A 25,356-nucleotide genomic window follows, 5' to 3' on the forward strand; every position below is an offset into this window, starting at 1 on the left:
GGAGAGCTTCGTCCTCTCCGATCTTGCCGAAATTTTAACAATATTTCATAAAATTATTACCTAAAATTTAAGCAAAATAAATGAGACTCACCGATACGATGCACAGCAGCAGAGTTGTAAACTGTAAAATATAAATATATGGAAATTATATAATGAAATTTAAAATAATTAATATATCGAAAAATAAAATTATTATCTACATTGAGAATATTTCATTAATACACAGAGAGAATTTTCTCTTAGAATTTACCTTGAAAATCATGGTAATCGTGAGACAATATGGTATGGAAAGAATTTCTCTGATTAATATTTATCACAATAAAATATAAAATATGTTTTATTAATATTTTACTATGCAGTTTAGTAAAATTAATCAAACATATTTTTTATATTTTATTATGATAAATATTAATCAGAGAAATTCTTTCCATACCATATTGTCTCACGATTACCATGATTTTCAGGGTAAATTCTAAGAGAAAATTCTCTCAGTGTAATAAAATAAATAATAAATAAATTATTCACCATATAGTTGCTCCGCCGTTGCCCGATGCCACCCGGGGCCTCCTTTCTTCCTCTCTTTTTCCTCCGTTCCTCGTCGTTCCCTTATGTAAACAATAAGTTGTAAATTATAAATCGAAATTATATAGTGGAATGTAAAATAATTGATATTTCGAAAAATAAAATTAATTAAATTAATTAAACTTAAATAAAAAACAACAAATAAATAATAAAATAATAAATCAAATAAATATTAAATAAATGATTTACCATGTAGTTGTTCCGCCGTTGCCCGATGCCATCCCAGGCCTCCTTCTCGTAGAAAAAAAAAAAAAACACTTCGAAACACTTGCACTCGCGTTACTCTTTTTCGTTCGCGACGCCCGGCGATGCTCGGATTTTAACCATCAAATTTTCGACGCGTTTCGGCAAAACGCGAGAAACGCGAGAGCTTATTCGCGCGCGAATAAAACCGACGCTCCGTTTTCGCGTCGCCGCTTTATTCAAGGCACTCAGGAGTCGCCGATATTCCCGAATTGACCACTACACTATATATTTTCCGACTCGACGATTCACGAGAAAGTTTTGAAGAGCAACGTACGATATTGAAACCTAACCGCAACATTGGCGGCGCGACTGTTGTCGTTCGGTCGATCTACGATTTTCACGCAAATTACGAGCATAATTCGTCGCGTAACGATGCTTGGACACGATGACGCGAAAGTACGACCGGAAGTGCGCAATCGGCCGCTTAGAACACGATCGACAACGTCGAAGAACCCCGAAAACTTTCGCGTCGAAAGCGGTCCGATAATTCTCGCGACGCGTCCTCGTAAACTCGCGTGCGCGGACTTTCGGCGTACTTCGGCTCGGAGCCGTGACGTCACGCGGAAGGACGCGAACGTCGCGCGAGATTATCTCGCGCGACGTTCGCGTCCTTCCGCGTGACGTCACAGCTCCGAGCCTAGGTTATCTCGTGCGTGCGATCGCGATTACGACGTCGGTACACGGTTTACACGATAATTAACGACATAAAGACGCTAATTAATACTCACGCTCGTACTTGCTCATTATCGTCGTTCATTAAGGCCCTCCGATAAGGCCCTCCGATAATTCTCCATGAATCTCCTTGATTTTCAGGGTAAATTCTAAGAGAAAATTCTCTCAGGGCACTTATCGGGGGGCCTTGTCGGAGGGCCTTATCGAACGACGATGACGAAAAGTACGAGCGTGTGAGTATTAATTAGCGCCTTTGTGCCGTTAATTATCGTGTAAATTATCGTGTAAAGCGTGTACCGATATCGCGATCGCGATCGCGCGCGCGCGAAATAACTTTGTCGGCCGCGAGTCTCGCGCGACGTTCGCGTCCTTCCGCGTGACGTCACAGCTCCGAGCCGAAGTTCGCCGACAGTTCGCGCACGCGAGTTTACGAGGGCGCGTCGCGAGAATTACCGGGCGCTTTGGACGCGAAAAATTCCGGGGTTCTTCGACGTTGTCGATCGTGTTCTAAGCGGCCGATTGCGCACTTCCGGTCGTACTTTCGCGTCATCGTGTCCAAGCATCGTTACGCGACGAATTATGCTCGTAATTTGCGTGAAAATCGTAGATCGACTAAACGGCAACAGTCGCGCCGCCACTGTTGCGGTTAGGTTTCAATATCGTACGTTGCTCTTCAAAACTTTCTCGTGAATCGTCGAGTCGGAAAATATATAGTGTGTAGTGGTCAATTCGGGAATATCGGCGACTCCTGAGTGCCTTGAAAAAAGCGGCGACGCGAAAACGGAGCGTCGGTTTTATTCGCGCGCGAATAAGCTCTCGCGTTTCTCGCGTTTTACCGAAACGCGTGGAAAATTTGATGGTTAAAATCCGAGCATCGCCGGGCGTCGTGAACGAAAAAGAGTAACGCGAGTGCAAGTGTTTCGAAGTGTTTTTTTTTTTTTACGAAGAGGAGGCCCGGGATGGCGTTGGGCAACGGCGGAACAACTACATGGTAAAGAATTTATTTAATATTAATTTTATTTATTATTATTTTATTATTTATTTATTATTTTTTATTTAGGTTTAATTAATTTAATTGGTTTTATTTTTCGAAATATCAATTATTTTACATTTCATTGTATAATTTCAATTTATATTTTACAATTTACAGTTTACATAAAGGAATGACGAGGAATGGAGGAAGAAGAGAGGAAGAATGGAGGTTCCTGGTGGCATCGGACAACGGCGAAGCAACTATATGGTGAATAATTTATTTATTATTTATTTTATTACACTGAGAGAATTTTCTTTTAGAATTTATCCTGAAAATTATGGTAATCGTAGGATAATATGGTATATGGAAAGAATTTTATGAGAATTTCTCTGATTAATATTTATCACAAGAAAAATAATAATATCTGTCACAATAAAATATAAAATATGTTTGATTAATTTTATTAAACTGTATAGTAAAATTAATCAAATATATTTTATATTTTATTCTAATATTAGATATTATTTTTATTGTGTGATATAAATAATAATCAGAGAAATTCTCATAAAATTCTTTCTATTATATACCATATTGTGTCCTACAATTACCATGATTTTCAGGGTAAATTCTAAGAGAAAACTCTCTCTCTGTGCAGATTCGTGTTTCACACAAAAATACACTATTGTAAAGTTTCAAAAATCGGAGAGGACGGAGCTCTTCTTCGATATTACCAGAAATTATTTTAATGAAAGCAGATATCTAGCTTTAGAAATAACATGAAAAATATCCGTTTTTTCACATTTTCACTGATGATATGAGAAAAAAATTCGATAAATATTAAATTTTTTATACGTAAATTAAAAGCGAATCTCTTTTCGCGAGATTGTATCTCGAGAGCGTAAAAATGGCGCTAATGCTCTTCAACCTGATTAGCATACAAGTTGATACCAGTTAATCATCAAATATAACTATAATACCAAGCCTTATTTTGTGACTTATCTATACGAATAATAAATCAAAATAATAAAGATCAATGCGACAATAATAGCAATTTTCTGTTCAATAGGCGCGAATTATTTTTATATTTATTTTTCTTTTTCTATTTCACTATACTTTGCTATAAACAAATATATAAATACCTCAAAATTAAAAAATTATAAATATATTGCATAAATTATATCATAAATCATCATATTGTATTACATAAAAATTTTATTTTATCGACATTATGTCGTAACAAACTTGCATTGCAATATTAATTTGCTTCGTGATATATTACATAACTTATATTAATTGTAAAATGGTAAAAATTACATAAAAAATATTTTTTTTTATGACATAATATATAATGACATTAGAATTTATTATTTATTACTATAAAAATTGTTAATTGTTTTATTGGTTAATGATTTGTCTGTGTATCAATATATTTGAATCATTGTTATACATTTTTATATAATATATTATACATATATAATATTATTCAGTAAAAATATGATTTTTTTATACATTAGTATATGTTCCACAAAATTTTTATTATAATTTTTATTATAATAGTTTCTCCGAGTAGACATGATAATTATAACATACCTATATTTTTTAATATACTACAATATAAATAATATAATATATTATAATATATATAATTATAAAAAAGTAAAAGATTCAAACGCCAGTACTTATAAAACAAGGTTAGAGAAATTTTTAAACGACCAACTGGCTAGTGATAATGCGTTTATTTATCGTTACGTTTCGACCCTATATCGGGTCCTCTTCAGACTTACAATCTGCAATTTCTATAGATATAGTGTGTCAGTATGTGAAATAACCGTACGTGAGTGGAAATTCCGTCATCATTTTACACTGTGTAAAATGATGACGGAATTTCCACTCACGTACGGTTATTTCACATACTGACACACTATATCTATAGAAATTGCAGATTGTAAGTCTGAAGAGGACCCGATATAGGGTCGAAACGTAACGATAAATAAACGCATTATCACTAGCCAGTTGGTCGTTTAAAAATTTCTTTAACATAATTATAAAAGTTTTAAATGAAAAACACGTATGTTTTCTCATTTACAGTCATCTATTATTAAAATAAATTATGAAAATATTGTAAAAAAAAATATACCTAAGAATTAAAATAATATACTAATACACAGAGAGGGACAATATGGTATGGAAAGAATTTTATGAGAATTTCTTTGATTAATATTTACAATAAAATTTACAATAAAAAATAATGATATTTATCACAATAAAATATAAAATATGTTTGATTAATATTTTACTAAATTATAGTAAAATTTACTAACTATATAATAAAATTAATCAAACATATTTTATATTTTATTGTGATATAGATATTATTATTTTTTATTATGATAAATATTAATCAGAGAAATTCTCATAAAATTCTTTCCATACCATACTGTCCCACGATTACTATAATTTTCAGGATAAAATCTAAGAGAAAATTCTCTCTGTGTAAATATTACTAAATAATACTAAAAAAAAATAATAATCGCGAACGCGAAAAAATTCTTCTTGTTTCTTGCATGTTGCGAATCGCGCTGTTAAAAAAATGCGTCGGGACGTTTCAGCTCGCGATATTAAAACTCGCGCGATAGACGCGGAATTTTCTCTACTCAGCTCGAGCGCGAAGTTCCTTGCACTCGCTTTGTCCCTCCCGACGATCAATGCACCCGCGGTCAATTCCGTTTCCACCTCGTGGCCGAGGAGGACAGACGACGCCCGGCCGCGTAGTCTTTCGTCTCTCGTGTCCGTAAGGATGCGTTCCTAGAAATGCAACAGAGCCGCACGCGGCCGGCGGTTTCTCTGTAACATTGATTAGTGTCTTATCAGAAACCTCTTTCGTAAGCAACAGTACATCCACTTGGCTTTTTCGCTCCTCTTGCGAAATTTCATCTCGATCTTTTCTCGGAGATAAAAAATTGCAGCTCGCGATTGCAATTGTAGTTCTTTTTTGGGACATGTCGAGGAAATATATATGATTACGATTATAATTCTTTTTTTGGGGATATATTTAGAAAATATATATACTATAATATTTCCTCCGAGTAAACATGATAATTATAACATACTTATATTTTTTAATGTACTGCAATATAAATAATATATTATAATATATTACAATATATATAATTATAAAAGTTTTAAATTAAAAACACGTATATATGTTTTCTCATTCACAATCATTTATGGTTAAAATAAATTATGAAAATATTATTTAAAAAATATAAGAATGAAAATAATATACTAATAAATATTACTAAATAATACTTAAAAAAATCATATATGATATAGTAATTATGAATTTTTGTTCATATATTTTTAGAATTTCTGCATATTTAAAAAAATTGTTAAATCAACAATTATTTTCATGATTTATATTTTAATTGCAGAAATTATAATTAAAATAAATTTATTATTGTAATTTTGAGACATTCAAAACGTGCAAACGTAACAAATAAATTGTGCAAACCGTAGATAAAAGTGAATTTAAAAAATACGATTGTATTTGATATAAAATATATCATTATTCTCTATCAAACCAATCATTTATATAAGAGAAACTTGTATACGTTAAATAATAACATTTATTCACTGACGAAAAATTAATATATCTACCAATGTATTTGCGTATCTCTCTTTCTCTTTAAGAGATACATTTCTCTTACCAATCATCTTACCAATCTTACCAATCATCTTACCAATCTTACATTTAGCCATAATAAACGAAGGATTCTTTAGGAGAAACAAGGATAATATGGAAAAGAATATTGTATAGTACGAAAGAAAAGAGAACAAACGTCATTTCCATGATTCTAATCTCCCCCTCGCCCTCTCTCGCGTCGTTTGAATTAAAAAAATTAATTAAATTACGTATGATTGTCACGCCTTTTCCTTTCTTGTCAACGACCACGCTTATAAATGTACGACGGAGGGCTTTTCCGGTCGGTCGTGAACTAACCGAGGTCACGCGAGCTTACGTAAAAAGGCACGTATCTGGTATTCGCGATCGAGCCGAAGGCTATTATTTATTCAACAGCCTCGTCCCACTTTGAGCTTTTCGTCGTACAAGTCCGCGACGTCAGGCTGAAGGAGGACTGCAAATAAAATGAGAGATAAAATTCGGATAGGAAAAAGGTCCGGGAACCTTAAGAGTGCTCTTCAAAATTTATTATAGTTTTTATGGTGGTTTCTTCCTTCTCTCTCCACTCGTTAAGATTTTGCGCCCTATTTTATTAATAGTATCGTAAAGAGTGTCGTCGATATCTGGAATTAATATATATTGGATGTTTCATATTGATAATTTATTTCATTTCATTTTATATTTAATGGAATTTTGTCGTGCGAGTTTGATGGGATACATTTTTGATATTTTATTCTAAATAGTTTTTGATATTTTGATTAGGAATATGTAGGATGTTTTATATTGACAATTTATTTTATTTTTAATGGAATTTTTGTCATGTGAGTTTGAAGGACTGTGTACTTTTAATATTTTATTCTAAATATTTTTTCAAACATTAATTCACAAATATAATATTTGTGACACATTAAAATGTGAAAGTAAAATTAATTCAAGATTCATCGAAATAATCGATGCGGCAAATTATCGCTCCTTTCTTTGCAAATTTTAATTTGCAATTTTAATAAGAAAGAACCAATTCTACAATTATTTAAATTATTAGCATAAACCTCACATTACGCTATCAATTATCTTGATTATGAATATATAGAATGTTTTATGTTGACAATTTATTTTATTTTTAATGGAATTTTTGTCATGCGAGTTTGAAGGACTGTGTACTTTTAATATTTTATTCTAAATATTTTTTCAAACATTAATTCACAAATATAATATTTGTGACACATTAAACTGTGAAAGTAAAATTAATTCAAGATTCATCGAAATAATCGATGCAGCAAATTATCGCTCCTTTCTTTGCTTTCTTTGCAAATTTTAATTTGCAATTTTAGTAAGAAAAAATCAATTCCAACAAAGATTATTTAAATTATTAGCATAAACCTCGCATTACGCTATCAATTATCGCACTCGCATCGCAACACTTGATAATTAAACTCTCACGGTGATTTTTGATATTTAATTTTAAATATTTGTTTATATCTTGATTAGGAATATGTAGGATGTTTTATATTTTATATTGACAATTCATTTTATTTTTAATGGAATTTTTGTCATACGAGTTTGAAGGACTGTGTACTTTTAATATTTTATTCTAAATATTTTTTCAAACATTAATTCACAAATATTTGTGACACATTAGAATATGAAAGTAAAATTAATTCAAGATTCATCGAAATAATCGATGCGGCAAATTATCGCTTCTTTCTTTGTTTTCTTTGCAAATTTTAATATGCAATTTTTGTAAAAAAAAAACCGATTCCAACAAAGCTTATCTAAATTATTAGCATAAACCTCACATTACGCTATCAATTATCGCACTCGCATCGCAACACTTGATAATTAAACTCTCACGGTGATTCGGTGCTCCTGTATTCGTTTACATTCTCTCGAGATGTATCTTGCATAAACATATATACATATAAAATCCCGGGCGAAAATGATCTAAACAAAACGAAGCGAGAGAAACAGAGAGACGCGCAAAACGATCGAAATGGGGAAAAAATAGAAAACGAGGATATAGTCAGAGATATTCGGAGGGAAGAGATGGGGGTGGGGGAGAACTCGGGAGGTCCTCACAAAATTTTAATTAAATTTCATAATCTGGAGACGACGCTGTCTCGAACATTGTACTGAACTTAAGCCTTTGTCACGCGAGCGGCGACGGCGACGATGCATTCTCGGAAAATACGCAAATTCCGTTGCACTTTTCGTTTTCTCTTCCCCCTCACCCCCTTTCTCTCTTTCTTCCTTCCTTCTCTCTCTTTTCCATCGCGAGATGAATGCAGCGTGGCAGCAGCGCGTTGCATTTAATTAATCCCCTGCCGATTTTCCCGCCGCGCGACGTCTCTCTCTTTCGTCCCGCCGTTTATTTTATATTCGCATCTATTTATTTTTTTTTTTTTATCTCGCGCGGTTAAACAGCCGCCCCCAAATTCGATTAAAAACTAGAATCGCGACGCGCCGCGGCGGGACAGCCGCTTCCTGGCGTTCTTAAGGCAGCCCGGGATTACCTCGATGAACGATAAACGACGGTATATTTTTTTGAGCGAAAGAGGATGAGCGAACAACGCGTATAGTTGTTTAAAAAATTCTCGTCTCGACGAAGCAACCGACATTTTAAACAAAATTTAATAATGCACAATATAAATTAATAAGATGACGTTGGCAAGAATAAAAATATTGAATATCAGCGAGTATAAATTGAGCTTTAAATTATAAAGTTTGGAAAATTAATATTATCGATAAAAATATTATATTATATATATATATATATATATTATACACAGAGAGAATTTTCTCTTATTGTTAGAATTTACCCTGGAAAATCATGGTAATTGTGGGACAATATGGTATGGAAAGAATTTTATGAAAATTTCTCTGATTAATATTTATCACAATAAAATATAAAATGTGTTTGATTAATTTTATTAAAAGTACTGTAAAATTTACTAAAAGTATGGTAAAATTAATCAAACATATTTTTAAAATTCTTTCCATACCATATTGTCCCACGATTACCATGATTTTCAGGATAAATTCTAAAAGAAAATTCTCTCTGTGTGTGTGTATTTATGTATATACATTATATATTAATAATAATATATTATATATTATATTATTAATATATTATTATTTATATTATTAATGTTAATACGTGTGTTAACATTCCAGAATTAACACAAATATTGAGCAAATACTTACAGAGATTTTTAGCAGCAAATATTTAAGAGATGCACAAGAGAGAAGGACGAAACATATTCAAAACGAAAGTGAAACTAATCTATAATTCATAAGATTCGCTTTAAATATGCAATTCTACTCAAAGCGAATCTTATGAACCGCGAATCTTCACTTTACTCGTATTTTCAATTCTTTATACGCGGAATTACCTTCAAAGAGTTTTGGTGAATTTATTATCCGCTTTAACATATATCTTTAATGCTGATGGATACTTGATCTGTTTTTGGTTCAACATCAATTGAAAAAAATATAATATTTCCCGAATTTAATAAAACTAGAGAAAATGTTATTTTAAAGATTATATGCATTATGTCAGAGAATAAAAGAAAATACAGTAAAAATTAAAATATATTAACAACTTTACACATTTTTATTTTTTAAAATAAAAACAAGAACATCTAATACATCACTTTCTAATGGATAAAAAATATATTTTAGAAGAATAACATTTTCTTATTTTTCATAAAGATGTCTTAAGAGAAATTGTTGTGCGAAAGTAAACTCTCTCCCTCTTCCTTCTCTCTCCTTCCCCCCCTTCTGGTCCTTTTTCTCGCGAATTTCAGTCGCGATTTATTCCGCCACGTGCTTCCTCGCCGACGGCGACGGCATTCGAATTTTGAAGATCTCTCCTTTCCTATGGGAAGGGTACTCTCTTTCAAGTATACGAGTCCCCGAAAGAAGAGCCGCAGCCGGTTAAATTTGCGCAAAGTACACCGGCGATGCTGCGATCCACAGGCGTGTGTGCTTCGCCCACGCATCTTTCCGAAGTATTGATTACTTTCCGCCCGTAGGAAGGTAGGGACACGCGAATGAAGGGTAGGAGAAGAGGAGGGTAGGAGAAAGATGAGATGCGGTGGTGGAGAGACCGAGAGGATGAACGAAAAGTGAGGCGCCTTTCTCTTTCTCGCTCCCTCTTCTCCGATCTTCATTTCTCGCAGCATCTTCCTCTCTTCCTTCCACATACGCATTTTCTTGTTTTTTTTACACACGAGATTGTTTTTGTCATTATTTCTAAATTTAAGTGTTTTAGAATCGTTTGTGCAAGTATCTATGTAACTTTCGTTAATCTAATGTCATCGTAATGGGAAATGAAATTTAGATGCACTTAATTATATGGCACAATTATGGTGTTAATTTGTTGCGCTAATTACGGATTTAGGATCCCACTAATTAGTATTTTTCTTGAGTATGTTAATTTTACAGAATGTATACACAATCGGGTGAAATTGATTGTTTGATATCAATTTTACAGTGTCAATCAATTTATTATATATAGCCTTTATCCTGTATGCATTACAGATATATATTACAGATACTTCTTCAAATATAACAGTTTTAATTAAATTTAATATTTAAAATTTATTTAGAGAAAATTATTTTTATCGATTACAAAGTATTATTATTATTATTGTTAGCAAAAAATATTTAATGTTTTTTTATTTTATTCTTTGAACTTTTTTTATTATTTTATTTATACCTTTTTTATAAATGTTTTATTAAAATTATCAGTTTTTTATGTTGTATATTTTCTTAGTTATATTTTCATATTTTTTACTTATTTTTTTATGCATTACACATATAATATTTTTATATTTTCAGAATCATTGTAAATTTCTTTAATTTTTATTAATAATTCGTATAAAGTTTCGAATAATTCATAGAAAAAATTATCCTAGGAATTAAATTAATCTAATTATCTATATTTATTTCTCTCTCCCTCTTTCTCTCATATTACACACATATATATGCTTTCTTTTATTCTCTCTCTCTCTGTTGATTTTCTCATCGACCGACGCTATGTATACATTCGTCCTTGCTCCTCCGCTTTTGCCCTCGTCTTTTTATTTCGGCTAAAGGTAGTCATCTACTGCGAAACGTGACCCTCCTATATCTCGACTTAAGATCTACCGAAGAATTTCGACGATCGTTCTGTTTTCTTAACTTCGTAAATATTCCGGACAGGATTATTAGATAAGTCACTACTCAGATTAGAAGAAAGTTGCGGACTTACTTGTTAGATAACGTCCCTTCCCAAAGACAATCTAGCACTAATTGCCTTGAGAGCCGAATTTGACATAGTAATTTTTCCAATAGAATGTATTAAAATAGATCCTATCGTTATGTAAAAAAAAAAAAAAAAAATTAGCAACTTCTCAATTATTATACGAATAGTCAAAAACACTAGCTAAGAAATCTTATTTAAAATATAGCTTTATTTTTAATTCACAAAATATATATATTTAAAAAAATATATATATATCATATATATGTTATTTATATTTATATATGTATATGTATATTATGTATATATGTTTTTTTTTATAATTTGAAAAATTATGTTTGATATTTTTCTTTTTATATAAAATAGAACAGCAATTGTGACAATTTCTTACCATGACAGCTATATTTTTTTCTCTATACATATCAGACGTCAAAATCGAGAACCATGAATTCGAGACTGTGAGAATTTTTTAGCATTATTTTCGCTTTAATGGAATATTTTCCTTGATTTTTCATTTTAGATTCCTCCACTGAAAACTTTTTATAAAAAGTCATAATTTACGTTTTCGATCGTATACATAAAGCGAGATGCAATGAATTTCTTTCGAGAGAGGATATATCTCTTCGCGCGACGAAATTCTAAATCGCGTAAAATACATGCGTTATTTCCGATAACGACCTCGATTTCATTATTAACCCGATCGTGCCAGATTCCAGTATCTGTGTCATCGACCGCCATTCATCATTTAGGCGGCGCAAAATCGGGACATCGTCGAGTTTTTTCTCACAAATCGCGAGATCGGCAGATATATTTCGCCGATATCTTCAGCGATGTCGCTGTATAATAGTTTGATTCACGATATAAGAAGATTCTCGCGATAATCGATGGACCCAGTTGTGACCCAGATTTTGGAGAACCGACTACGTCAAATAGCACATGTTTAAATTTACGTTGTAAGCCCGAGTATAAAGAGAAATTCGTCGATAAGTGGAAATTTTTATCTCTATCGGAGAATCGCTGTATATTATGAAAAAAACTGATAAAAATAATTTAATATTTTGAAAGATTGCGAAAAAATTGTTTATCAATTCTCGATTTAGTGCAAGAAAAGAATTGGCAGTTAAAATGAATAATTTCATTCAGTTTGAATCATTTCAAAATAGTAACTGGGTTATAGCTTTGACCGAATTGTATCGCGATGTCAATCCCCTTTCGAACAAATTAACCCCTCGATACCCCAATTTGTTTCAGTCAAACCAGACAACTCACTTCATCGCTCTTTTCTCGTCGTTATTCGTATTTTTATCAATTTTATAATTTTATTGTTACTTTTATGCAATCTTATATATTTTTATATCTTTTTATATTTTACATTTTTATATTATATTTTTATATTTATTGCCTCAGTGCGATGAATATTATAATATCAATAATATAAAATATATAAAAATTTGATTTAATTAGATTGTAGTGGAATAAATATTCAAGAAGACATAAATTATTATATTTAATGGATAATAATCTGCGTTTAAAATATATTTCGCGGCGAAAGGAGCAGTTTTATATATATACATTCCGACAAATTAAATGAGTCTTCGCTCCTGTCTGCCTATCGATCGCGCCGCGATCGTGCAACTATTTCGAGATCAAAACCGATTAATGAAGGATAGCCGGGGTGGAATGCCCGATCGATGCCGCGAGCGATAGAGGCTCAACCGCGGTGGTGCTGGTTCCCAAAAATAGCGGCGAAAGCGGACGCAAACGGAATGGCACGCGAAATGACGGGCCCATCTTCGTTATCAGCACGCGCGCCCGTCAATTTTCGTAGGCGCGAATCGGCCGACTGCTGTGTGTGCAATCACTTTAGAGGTAGGAGAGAGAACTTTTCGAGTCGGTCTCGCCGAATCGATCCGCGTTCGGTCGTTTCCCTGGCGAGAACCACCCTGGCGGATTCGGCGGATTTCGCGTGCCTTCGAACCGGGCGCATCTTAAAGCGCGATGAGACCAAGAGACGCTGAAAAAGCTGGTCGAATTTTCGAGGGGAGGGAGAAAAAAATGAATGTATTACAAAACGCCCAAAAAATATCGATTTTGCACATTTTCCGAGTTTCGCGTAAATAATTCTCCCTTTAGCTTTGAACAATCTTGGCAAAATCGTCGTAATGACATATGTATATTCTATGAATTTTTAGGAAACTGTTCTAATTAAGAAATTTTTTTTTATTATATATATTTAATTTCTAAATTTTGCGCGATGCATATCGAGCAACCTGTCTCGAGTCTATTTGAAAATACTGTTCTTTTTTTTTAGAAGTAATCCCATAGAAAGTTTGAAATTATACAAACAAATTCGAGAACCTACTTGTAAGATACTTAATCCCAATAATTGTGACAATATATAATATGAAAATTATCATCTAGAGAAAAGTCATATATAATATTTATAATATATATTCTATGAATATTATATAATTAATATATATATAGTTATATTATATAATATTTAAAAATCTTGAAATTATTTTTATTTTTAAATAAATATAATTATTTTTATATAAAAATTACCCCTGTAATTTGATCTGTTTGATTCGCAGATCTGAATTCCTATAAATATTATAATCGATAATGGAAATTTAAATAATTGCAAATATAATTTAAAACTTTATTTTCACCGGATTTTGTATTCCACATATTATTATTATATAAATTATATTGTCGATGAAAATTTATAATTTATATTTCTTTCTGTTACAGGTAAGCATATCTTTTGATTACAATCCTTGTAATGAGAGAGTATCAGATGATCGAACGCCTAACAGAAATGAAGGTACAACTTTAATATTATTTAATCAGGAAATGATAGGTATTTATCAATAATATATAAATAATATGATTGAAATGTAGACAAAGATAGATGTTACAGTGAATTTTCGATTCCGCCTTTATTTGATATTATTAAAAGATTTAAAATATTAAATAGCTTAAATATATCTGATGGAAAATTCCTATTTTATTATAGATAACCTTTTAATTAATACTCATAAAAAGGCTCAATTATTTAAATAGTTATCTAAATTATTTACATTACAATAAATATATCAAATACGTAATTTAATTTTTTGAGATAAATCAATGTTATGTGCTTTTTCATTAGGATCTGTCAGACATTAAAATCTGACATAATGAGGCTAATGAAAACTTAATTGTGCGAGAACGCAATTAAGAATTTAAAACTGTTTGTCTACTTAAAAAATTAATAAGATAAAAATAAGATTTTAATATAGATATGCATGTTATATTAGAATAAATTAACATTATTTAATATAAAACTAATCTAGATAATTATTTAATCAGTATACTAACAATAAATCATGTGTAATTATCAAATATATTAATTACACATTTGTCTAACGAAATAACGTATACTTTCTCGTAAAAAAATCGCTCATTCGTCGCTTCGTAGACCGGTTTCCAAAATTTGGTGCAAACCTGTCCGTGCATAACTATTGCCTTCCCTTTGGCCCTTTGGCTCCGCCGCTTACGTAGACTGCCAGCTGTAAAAGAACTCTATTCCGGGAATGAGCCAAGAAACGAGACGCGAATTCATTTCATTAATCGATCCTGGGAGACGTCTCGGGCCACGTCGTTTCAGGACTAGTCCGCGTTCTAGGATGGCGATGCCGCCGCTTCCCACCTGTCGCACGCGCGTGCCGGCCTCCTTAAATACAGCGTAAATCAAACAGGATAATCGCGAATTTCGTGCGAGACCGTCTAGCGCGTCGCTAGGCAAATTTTGGGGCTCCTTAGAGTTCTAGAACCGTCTATTCAGGGACAAAAGTTACCTCGCGGTCGCCCTGACGACGACGAAATTGTCCACCAATTCGGCTTCACGGTCAGAGATAATCAGTTTCTAGATTAATTCTGCGGTTTCGAGATGGAACATTACGTGCAACGATGACCGTTTCAAGCCCTAGGAAAATTATGTGTATTCACACGATTATTATATCATTATTATATCTCCTCAGAGGCTTCGAGATTAAGTCCGATTGTTAGGTTACTGCTATAATATACAACGTAATTATTATTCATATTATTGGTCGGACAAAAACTTTTCCTTTTTAAAAATAAAAATCATCTCAATTTTTAAACTATATATATATATATATATATGATATTTCACATTCAGTATATGTGCAAGATATTTTTATATCTATGAATCAACTCTATGAAGGGAATTAAATTTAGAGAAGTATAAAAACTTTGTTTCTCTTAAAATCATTGCAATTTCTCTTAATTTTCATTACCACTATTGAATTTTATTATGAATAAAAATAGAGGATTTCTGGATTTCTACAATAAAGAATATTCAAAACATTTTGTGCAAACACACTTGTTACGTTACTGTATATTTTTTCAGACATTAATTAAACTATCAATTTAAAATATTTATTAAATCGGAGCAAATATTTTTAGAAAAGTATAAAACAATGCATATTTTAATTAATCTGTTTTATTCCACATTTATCTGTACTTCTTTCGTCTGGGAATTTCAAGATTATTTTACTTCAATTCATATTAAAATACAGAGCTTAATGCAACTTTTATGAAATATTACTTTCAAATATTTATAAAGAAGAAGCTTAAACAGAGATTTTAAAATATTAATTTTTGTAGTTACGCAAAAGATGCTACTTGTAAAACTTTGCGTTTATTTATAAATAACTCAGGATTAGAGCGAGATCTAACAATTGAATCATTTTATCTCTCAAATCATCTTCTCTGAATTGTAAAATAATTCGATGCGCAAATTAATTCGATTAGCGAAAAGGTTCGATTGGCTTGAAAAATAAAAAAAACGGAAAAATTGATATAAATCAGTGAGAATTCTTTATAAAGTAAAAATCGATAAAAAGCGTGGCTACGCCGGGAGTAGAAAAAAGAAAACCAGAACGTGACCCGGCCGGGATAACGAATCCAGCGCGCTCGATCCCCAGGCTCATACGTTGACCTTGAAATTTCGCTCTCGCTATCATCCCGGGGCCGCCTCGTCATCCCCCTTCGAAAGACGAGGGAGGCAAGAGTCGTGAAAATGCGCGAGCGAGAGAGAGAGAGGAGGAAAGCTAGAAGGCAACCCCGGGGTTGCCCTCCTCGCGATAAGTTTGCGCGGAGAGCGAGAGTGCCTCAAGAGCGGAAAGGGAGAGTGAGCAGAGGAAAGGAGGAAGGGTGGATGAAAGGGCCACCGCTCTAGGCGAACGAGAGGGAGAGGGAGAAGGAGGGGGCGGATGTAGAAGGGGCGGTCGGCTGATGATGGTCAAAGGGCGAGGAAACGGGAGGGTTCAACGAAGAGGGAAGCTGGAGGAACGGATCCCAACGGAGTCGTCGCCAGGGCGGCTGGAAAATGGAGAGAGTAGGGAGAGGGGGAGGGTCACCGAGAAGGGCGACGAGAGAGAAAGAGGGAGGGTTCGCCACGCGCGCTCAGGGCTGGAGGGTCGTTCATCCCCGGGTCAAGGTTACCTACCTACCTCCCATCTCTTCCTTCTCCTCGCGGATCTCACCCTCTCGTGCCATTTACCACCGGCTTCGACCGGCGTCCCCTTCCACGGCCCTTTCCCATCCCGCTCCCCCTCATCCTCCTCCCCCGCCCGTTTTACTTTTCTACCCTCTGTGCCGCTGCAACTATTCATCGGGCCTTGTTCCCTTCTTCTTCTTCTTTTTCTTCTTCGTGGCACCTTCGCGGGATCGCTTCCGGGGTCCCTTCGTATAAATCCTCCGAAGGGAAGACTGGAGAGTACTTGTTTCCTTCGCGTGGGAATCGAGTGTCACGCTAATCCGTGGGGTTGCGGAAGTTTTTTCGGGCTGACACGTGTTACGATTTTCGTCACGCTTATGTCAGGGAACGAATAAATATTCTTTATATATAATATTTATTATAATAATTTAAATATAATTTTTTTATATTTATTCATGAAAATATTTCACGATTCGATATTATTCGAATATGTTCTTTCGATGAATCGGAGTATAAGTAGGATCATATGTGTTAAATTCAATACTAAAGTAAAGTAAAGAAAATTAGGTATTAGGGGAAATACATTTTCTACTTTTATCACATCTCTCTTTTCACAGATTCTAAAAATTAATTATAATAAATCGCAAATTACGAGAAATTACATTTCTTAATTTTTGGTTATTTTACTAGCATTTGAAATTATAATATTATAATTAAATTATAATTAAATTAAATTATAATTATAATAAATATTCTTTTTTATCAATATTATTTTTATTTCTTATCAATATTTTTTAATTATTATTTAATTATTTCTTTTTTTATTTTAATCACGAATAGTCTGAATGAAAAATTTGTCGAATTCTCAATTAATTCTTTCTTGATATATTTTTTATATATTTATTAAATATAATTTAATAAATAAATATTACTTACATATGTATATTTAAATATAATTTCTTTATACTATTCACGAATCACGCATCGCGAGTAGTCTCTAGCATATTATGCGTTACGCGACACTATAAGCATGTCGAGACGTTTCGCATAGTGAAATCAATGCGTGGCGAACGACCACCCAGGACATTTCCGTAACACGTGCCTGGAGAACGAAAACATTGATACTGAAAAGACCTCCCAGGAGCTTGACGCGGTGTCAATGTCCGATAAGGCGCGGTCGCGAAAGATTTGTCATCGAAAAAATCACGAAACGCGGATAATTCGTTGTTCCATTTTTTAGTGATGAAAAAGACGGTCCTAATATTATATATATATATATTATAGTATATAAAATTATGTGCCTTTTGGCACTGCTTTCGTCACGTGAATTTAGAGAGTTGCAATTTTCTCGCGGAGAAAAGTTATTAATATATGTATGTGTTTATACGCGCATGCGTGTGTTTAGCGAAGAATAATAAAGTTCGACCAGCATGCTGTCGCATAATTTTTTATATTAATATATTTTTATGTATGCATAATTAATACAAACACATTCTAAATCAATAAAAAGATTTTTTTAATTAATAAAAAAATTGAAATTTATTTTTTTCATTACATTAAGTTATGTGAAAGATTTCATATATAACAAATATATAAAAGTTATATATATTATATGTATATATTTATATATAATACATATATATGATATATAATTATTTTATTTATTATATAAAATACATCTCGTTTCATCAATTCAAAAAATTATTTTATTCATCTCAATTTATATACATATATATAATCATAAAAAGCTTAAGCATGTAATTATTTGAATGGCTCTCATTTTGCAGAAAAAAGTTAAGAAAAATTAATCAATGTTCTAAAAATATAAAAGAGCGAGAATCCTAAGATCGCCTTGTTTTAGCACATTTCTCCTGCCTTCTATCACAATGTTGGTCGTCTCTCTCTCTCCTTTCTCCCTCATTTATGTCAATTCGAATTCTGTGCTCCCTTCGATGTAATGCATAATTCGCAAATTTCGAAGAAGAGAAAAAGCCCTTCGCTGCATAGCCTCGTCTCTCTCTCTCACCCTTCTCCCTTATTTATCGCCCGTCGTATGTATAACAATGTTTCTCCCTCGTCGAGAGAAGGGTTAAGTATGCATGCACTTTGCGTTTGTCTGCATCCTGCAGAATATGCGAAGCTTAAAGATACGAAAGCCTTCCGCTAATTGTCATCCTCCATCTCCGTATCGCGTCAAAATTAAATTCGAACAATTCTGGATCGCGTAGGGATGTTTCCTGGTTAAAGTAAATATTAATAGTGTAGATAAAATAAACTTTTATTTTAAAACAATGCGACGGATGCTAAAAGTGCCACAGACTAATTAGATAATAAATAAAAATACGTAAAATGAAACACATTCGAAAGACAATTTAATATTAATATGTATAAATATATTTATGACATGTTTTTAATGAGTGAATGAAGACAAAACGTATTACTCGATTTTTTATTCTAAGAAGTGATATTTAAAAGGAATTCTAAGATTAATTTGTACCAATATTAAACTCTACATAGATTCTTTTAATTCGTAGGTGTTTTTATAAGATTGGAATTATTATTTATTTTTTTAATGTAACTTTTTTATTAAGATTTACAAAGAGAATAATTCTTTTATCATAATATCTGGAATGAGAGAGTATGGATTTTAAAAAATATATATATATTATAATATTATACGATATATTTTTTCATCCTTATAAGAAGTCAAAATTAGCTCGAATATGTCATTAAAAAAAAAACAATTATTTCAAAATTAAATAAACATTCAAGATTTATTTTCTTGTTATTTAAATGTTTGCAAATTTTTATTAAAAGGCCATGCACATCCGAGGTTTGCGATAATTAATATTAAAATTAAAATTTTAGATTAAATTGTCAAATTAAAATATTAAAAAGCATGCGTGTAAGAAATATAATTCGAGAAACGATTGTTTTTGAAGAATAAATCCGAAAAATAAAAAACGAGAAACTTACACAGGAGAGAACTGTGCAATTACCAATTATTTCTTGTTTTTTTTTCTTTTTTTTAAATTTCCTCTGGCAGACGAGATCGCGAGTCTTCGACACGGTCGAATTTAAGAGGACAAACGCAAAATATTCCGGGGGACGAGGGGGAGAGAATGTCGGATGAGGGGACAAAGGAAAAAAAAAGAAAGAGAAAGAGGCGGAAGGATGCCGTCTCTTGCAATGTATGCAATTCGCGATGTTTATGCGAAGGAGAGAGAGCCGGTTCCTCTTCCATTCTGGAAATAACGCCGATGAGAAGCGAGGGAGTGCGCTCGCTTATTGCCTTAAATTGCTAATTGGGCTCAGGACCGACGCTGCCTTTCCACGTTATGCAGTCTCTCTCTCTCTCTCTCTCTCTTTTCTTCGATTTCCCTTTTCCTCTTTCCCGCTCATCCACTTTTCCTTTCGACTCCCGTATATCTCTCTTTCTGTCGCCCTTCTTCATCCTCCCCGACTTCGACTTCCTATTGTCGCCGGGACCCTCCGGGGACGAGAAGGATGCTACGCCCGGTCGTTGCGTAAGGTTTTGCGATGGAATTTCAACGGTGCACAATTCTGTGACAAATTCGCCGTCGACTTCTTTCCGGGTCGAAGGCAAAGGAAAACAGTAGCGGGATTATTAATCTTGATGGTTTAGGGTTATTGTAACATCGAAAGTTAATTATGATGAATTGATTCTCTAATCTAATTTATTATTATATAAAAGCTAAACTAAAATAGAATTTAAAATAAGTGTAGAATGAGTGTAAATTAAACTTTAGATTTTTACTTGTATAGGGCATAAGCCAACATAACATAATAGATATAAAATAAGACATGGGTAACATTATAAAATCTATATTATATTTTTACATACATTTTTTCGCAAGATATTTTTTTTATATATATTTTTCACAGTATATATTTTCTCGCAAAATTGTATTGTAGAAAATTATAAATTTAATAATGAATTTAATTCTGACAAGTCTTGCAAAAAAAATTTAATTATATATGTATAAATGAAAAAGTGTGATGCCAAAATATTGATTCTGTGAGCGATAGAACATATATATTTTATACATATTATTACACAAATTACTGCATCACGCTTTAATATCTTCAATAAATATTATACTTATGAATATCTATCTCGACCGATAATTTTAATACGGCAACGATGAGTAATAATTAATACAGCGACTATCGGAAAGGAATGCGTTTCTTGATGTTTTGAAAGTTGCGCGTACATCCTGTCCTGCGATAAAGGCGAGATCGTCGAAGAAATTAGGAATATCATGGGTCGGGCGATTTCACAGTTTCACCTGCTGGCACCCGGATGTGCTACGTTGCGAATTACGCGTGTTTTTATATACATGTGCGACGCATTATCTTGCGCGTATTTTTGCTACCTCACGCGAGCATTAATCCGCCGAGGAATTGTACACGAAATTAGCATCGCGATTTCGCGAGTCGCTTATAAAGCCAGTGTCCAGCTGCGAGGAAATCATGAATATTTATAATCCGGATTTACTCGTCGTAAAGCAAATCAAATGATCGCTTCTTCGCACAAGTATTTTTATATATATATATATATATATATATATATTATATTTTTGTACATATTTTATATACATATATGTATAATGAAGAGTGTGAGAAGTTCTAAATCACAACCTTTGTCTTATGATTAATTAGCACAAGTGTAATTACAGAAATTATTAATATTTACTTAATTAATAATCGCATTAAAGATGAGTTTGTTAATTATAATAATATGTTGTAAATAATATAATATATTATAATACTTTATCTGCGATTAATAAATTTTGACAGAAATCAGCTGACAAATGTCAAAAATATTAATCGAGTTTAAAGTGACATAATATATTATTTAAAACATATTACTTTATTTTATTTTATTTTGAACAAACTTTCAAACTGCTAATTGATCAAAAAACAAAGGTTGTGATTTAGAACTTTTCACACTCTTCATTACTTTACCTGATGCAAACGTACAAAAAATGATATATTTGAATTCTCATATATTATATATAATACATTATGTAAGCATATATGATATATATTCGAAACGATCAATTTTGCGTAGCAGGTGATTCGGTCCCAATTTTTTTTTTTATAGGGATGATCTATAATTAAGGATCTATATATTTTTTTTTATAGAAAAGATCTATATAATTTATCGAAAGTAATTTCGATAGTACGCTATTACTAATATAATCGTCTCAAGTTGATATATACAATTTTATGATTCATGATTGATCGTAAATGAACGCTGCGGAATTTCGTAAGACGATTTATTCTTTAATCGATATAAGAATAATTGTTTTTGAGGAAAAATTTATTAGACTAAAAATAAATAATTATATAATTATATATAATTAATATATAATTACATATAACTAATATATATTAATATATAATTATATATAATATATTAGATTATAAAAATATTTTTTCAAAGCTCTTCAACGTTTATTTATCCCAAACTTTTTATCGAACCTTTGAGAAGCTTAATTGAAAAGTAAAATGTGCGCTCGCGTTTACGGTCTTAATTCGCGGTATATAAGAACACCTATGGTATAAAAGTATTCGAGGTGCACCTCGGATAAAAAAATAACAATCCGGGCCGTGTATAAATATATCGATCGTAAAATAGCTCGCTGGCAGAGACTTTCCGCGATCATATAGGTGGTGCGTGTCGCTGTCACGTGGCAGCTGTCTCCTCCGAACAGCTGTTCTCACGTCGCGTCGCGCGAGGTGCATTGCTTTCTCGCACGTTGCCGATTTTTTAATGTTCGCGTGCTCGCAAAAAGAAAAAAAAAAAAGGCATTCCGGCTCGCGAGCCTTATCGGCGACGTATCGCCACGCGTCGATCCTTGAACCGCGATATCAATTAGTCACGCGCACGCTTGTAATTATACACGTGGCGGAATCGTGTCTCTCCCCCTTCCTCTCCCCACATGTAACGCGAATTTTCGTCACGCATTTTTGGGCGGTCAATCTAAAATCAAAGCACTGGATAACAATATAAATTATATATAGTATTAAGCAAAATATTGGAATAAAATTTGAATTTAATTAATGAACTTTTTAATAGGATATTTATAGTTAAGTATTCGGAGAGAGAGAAAGGAAAGGTCGTTCAAGCATACAAGTATATTTAAATATATTTGCTATCTTTTCCGTCGATTATAAAAATTGCGAAAAATTGATCTTTATTTATGTAGATTTGATTTCTATTTTGCAAGAAATTTAATCGATTAAACATGTGTGTCAATCGCGAATTTGTAAACATCCAGTTACATATAAAAAGTTACGAGGTGTTTCGTTAAGTTACGAACTGAAAATAAGCAATCGCCGTAAATTCGCTTGAAAACAAATGTTTGCAAAGAAACGTTTTTTTTTTTTTTTTTGCAAAAAGAAAAGAATATTTAGAACAAATACGGCGGCATCTTTTCGGCAGCAATTTAAACTCTCTCGGGATTTCTCAAAAATCCGTCATTCAGGAATGTCGAGAGTGTTCGAGTGCCTTTACGGTAGTAAAATGTGTGAGCACATAATGACAGCTTCTTCATCTTTAACCGAAGACAAACAGTCTGACTTTCGGTTACCAAAATGATCGAAAACGAAGTAAACCCGTTGTATTTGCTAATGTCACAAGTTTTTAAGACTTTTAATTGAATCTGATTTTGGTATAAAATATATAATATAAATGTTCGAAGATCTTATCGAACACGACGAGAGAGAAAACAATTGTTGATATATTCACAAAAAGAAAAGAGAAAAATTCTAGTTCTATTAAAAAGCGCGAAACTTGGAATATGCTAATTGCGATTAATCGCAAGTCTAATCAGCTTTCACTCGACGAAGAATAAAAGACGACATACAGAGTGTCGAATATCGATCAGCTTCAGCGTGAGCAATTTATATAAATTTCACTAAAAATACGTATTTCTTTCATGACTCTGTTCCCGTAATATCACAAATAAAAATTTTACGACATAATGTTACCATTGATATCAAATTAAATGCAATTAATAGAATTTTTACTATAATATTCTTCATATATATATATACATATATATATATTTAATTAAATTTAATTAAATTTAAATAAATTTAATTAAATATATATATTTAATATATATAAATATATAATATATTATTATATATTATTTATATTATATATATTACATGAATAATATATAATCTATATATTAATGTATATATTATGTAATAATATATATAAAGTATATTATACAGGGTGTAACTGAAAAATATATGGAGCACACCATCAAATTTTCTGGTCAATTTGAAGACAATTTTTTCTCAATGAAAATATCGAGACACTAATAATTTTAAGTTATAAATGATTGAAAAAAATAGGTTTCTCGCAAACTTTCTAGAGTTAAAATATTAACAAAACTACATTCTTCAGTTAATTTCAGGTACACAGAGAGAATTTTCTCTTGGAATTTACTCTGAAAATCATGGTAATCGTGGGACAATATGGTATGAAAAGAATTTTAAGAATTTCTCTGATTATTATTTATCACAATAAAAATTATAATATCTATTACAATAAAATATAAAACATGTTTGATTAATTTTACTATGCAGTTTAGTATACCATATTGTCCCACGATTACCATGATTTTCAGGGTAAATTCTAAAAGAAAATTCTCTCAGTGTAGAGTTTACTTTAATGAGAATTTTAATTTAAAACGAAGTTAGTTACAAAGATGACATGATTGCAAAAATTGGGAACATGTAAAAAATGATCTCCCTCGACATTTTCGCTAAAAAAAATCATCTCCAAATTGGACAGAGAATCTAATAAATGTGCTCCATATATATTTTTATATAATATAGTTATAAATAATATTATTAATAATATACACCCTGTACATTATTAATAATATAAAAGATATAAAAATATTATAATATAAATATAATAATATAATATATTAATAATATAAATAATATAAAAAATAATATAATTAACATATAATGTATATTATATATTAAATATATCTGTATATACAAATATTATATAAATTACTTATATAATAAATTAATTATATATATTAGACACAATTCTTACATCTTGACAAGAGGTCGTGAAAAAAAATGCTCACACGCGCCGATAATATTTCTGTGAGAAATTCGTGTTGGCGCCCGTGTGCGCTACGTTCTCTCTTATCTTTTTTCACGTTTTAACATCTAAACGCGCCGCCGCGCCGCCGGCGTCGGCGGCGACGGCGGCTCGGGCGTTTTCGTCCGCGGGCGACCGAGCCGAGGCGCCTCAGTCGGCCGGTCGTCCGGACGGTTTGTAGTACTCGGTGAGACGCGAGTCAGTGCGCCGTGGGTTTTTTCAGCGATAACGCGACGTTGTGTGCACGATTCGTTAACCTCAGTACTCTGCGTTGATACCACTGCTT

General features: G+C 32.2%; 1 protein-coding gene and 1 long non-coding RNA gene across 14 annotated transcripts in view; one reads left to right on the forward strand and one right to left on the reverse strand.

Moving 5' to 3' along the window:
• LOC145935442 (uncharacterized) overlaps positions 1-1,347 on the reverse strand; it is an 80,993-nt gene extending 79,646 nt beyond the window's left edge. Inside the window, exons 1-3 of the long non-coding RNA XR_014425225.1 lie at positions 772-1,347; positions 526-605; positions 92-121 (exon numbers count right to left, since the gene is read on the reverse strand). This is a non-coding gene — a long non-coding RNA (uncharacterized LOC145935442). The remainder of the gene's footprint in view (positions 1-91; positions 122-525; positions 606-771) is intronic.
• Positions 1-25,356, forward strand: part of Imp (IGF-II mRNA-binding protein) — a 129,483-nt gene that overhangs the window by 57,790 nt on the left and 46,337 nt on the right. For 4 of the 13 annotated variants that reach the window (XM_083036791.1, XM_083036792.1, XM_083036794.1 and 1 more), the window contains one exon: positions 2,651-2,740. The exons of 8 other annotated variants lie outside the window; for them this stretch is intronic. In XM_083036791.1, coding sequence (XP_082892917.1) covers positions 2,651-2,740 — 90 coding nt within the window. Of the gene's footprint in view, positions 1-2,255; positions 2,492-2,650; positions 2,741-25,356 lie in introns of those variants that run through there. One more of the 13 variants, XM_083036801.1, reaches the window with a different exon arrangement.

The sequence above is a fragment of the Prenolepis imparis genome, unplaced genomic scaffold (genome assembly GCF_030444845.1).
Source record: "Prenolepis imparis isolate NDT839.2.m4 unplaced genomic scaffold, iyPreImpa1.0 SCAF_4, whole genome shotgun sequence".
Taxonomy (NCBI): Eukaryota; Metazoa; Arthropoda; class Insecta; order Hymenoptera; family Formicidae; genus Prenolepis; species Prenolepis imparis.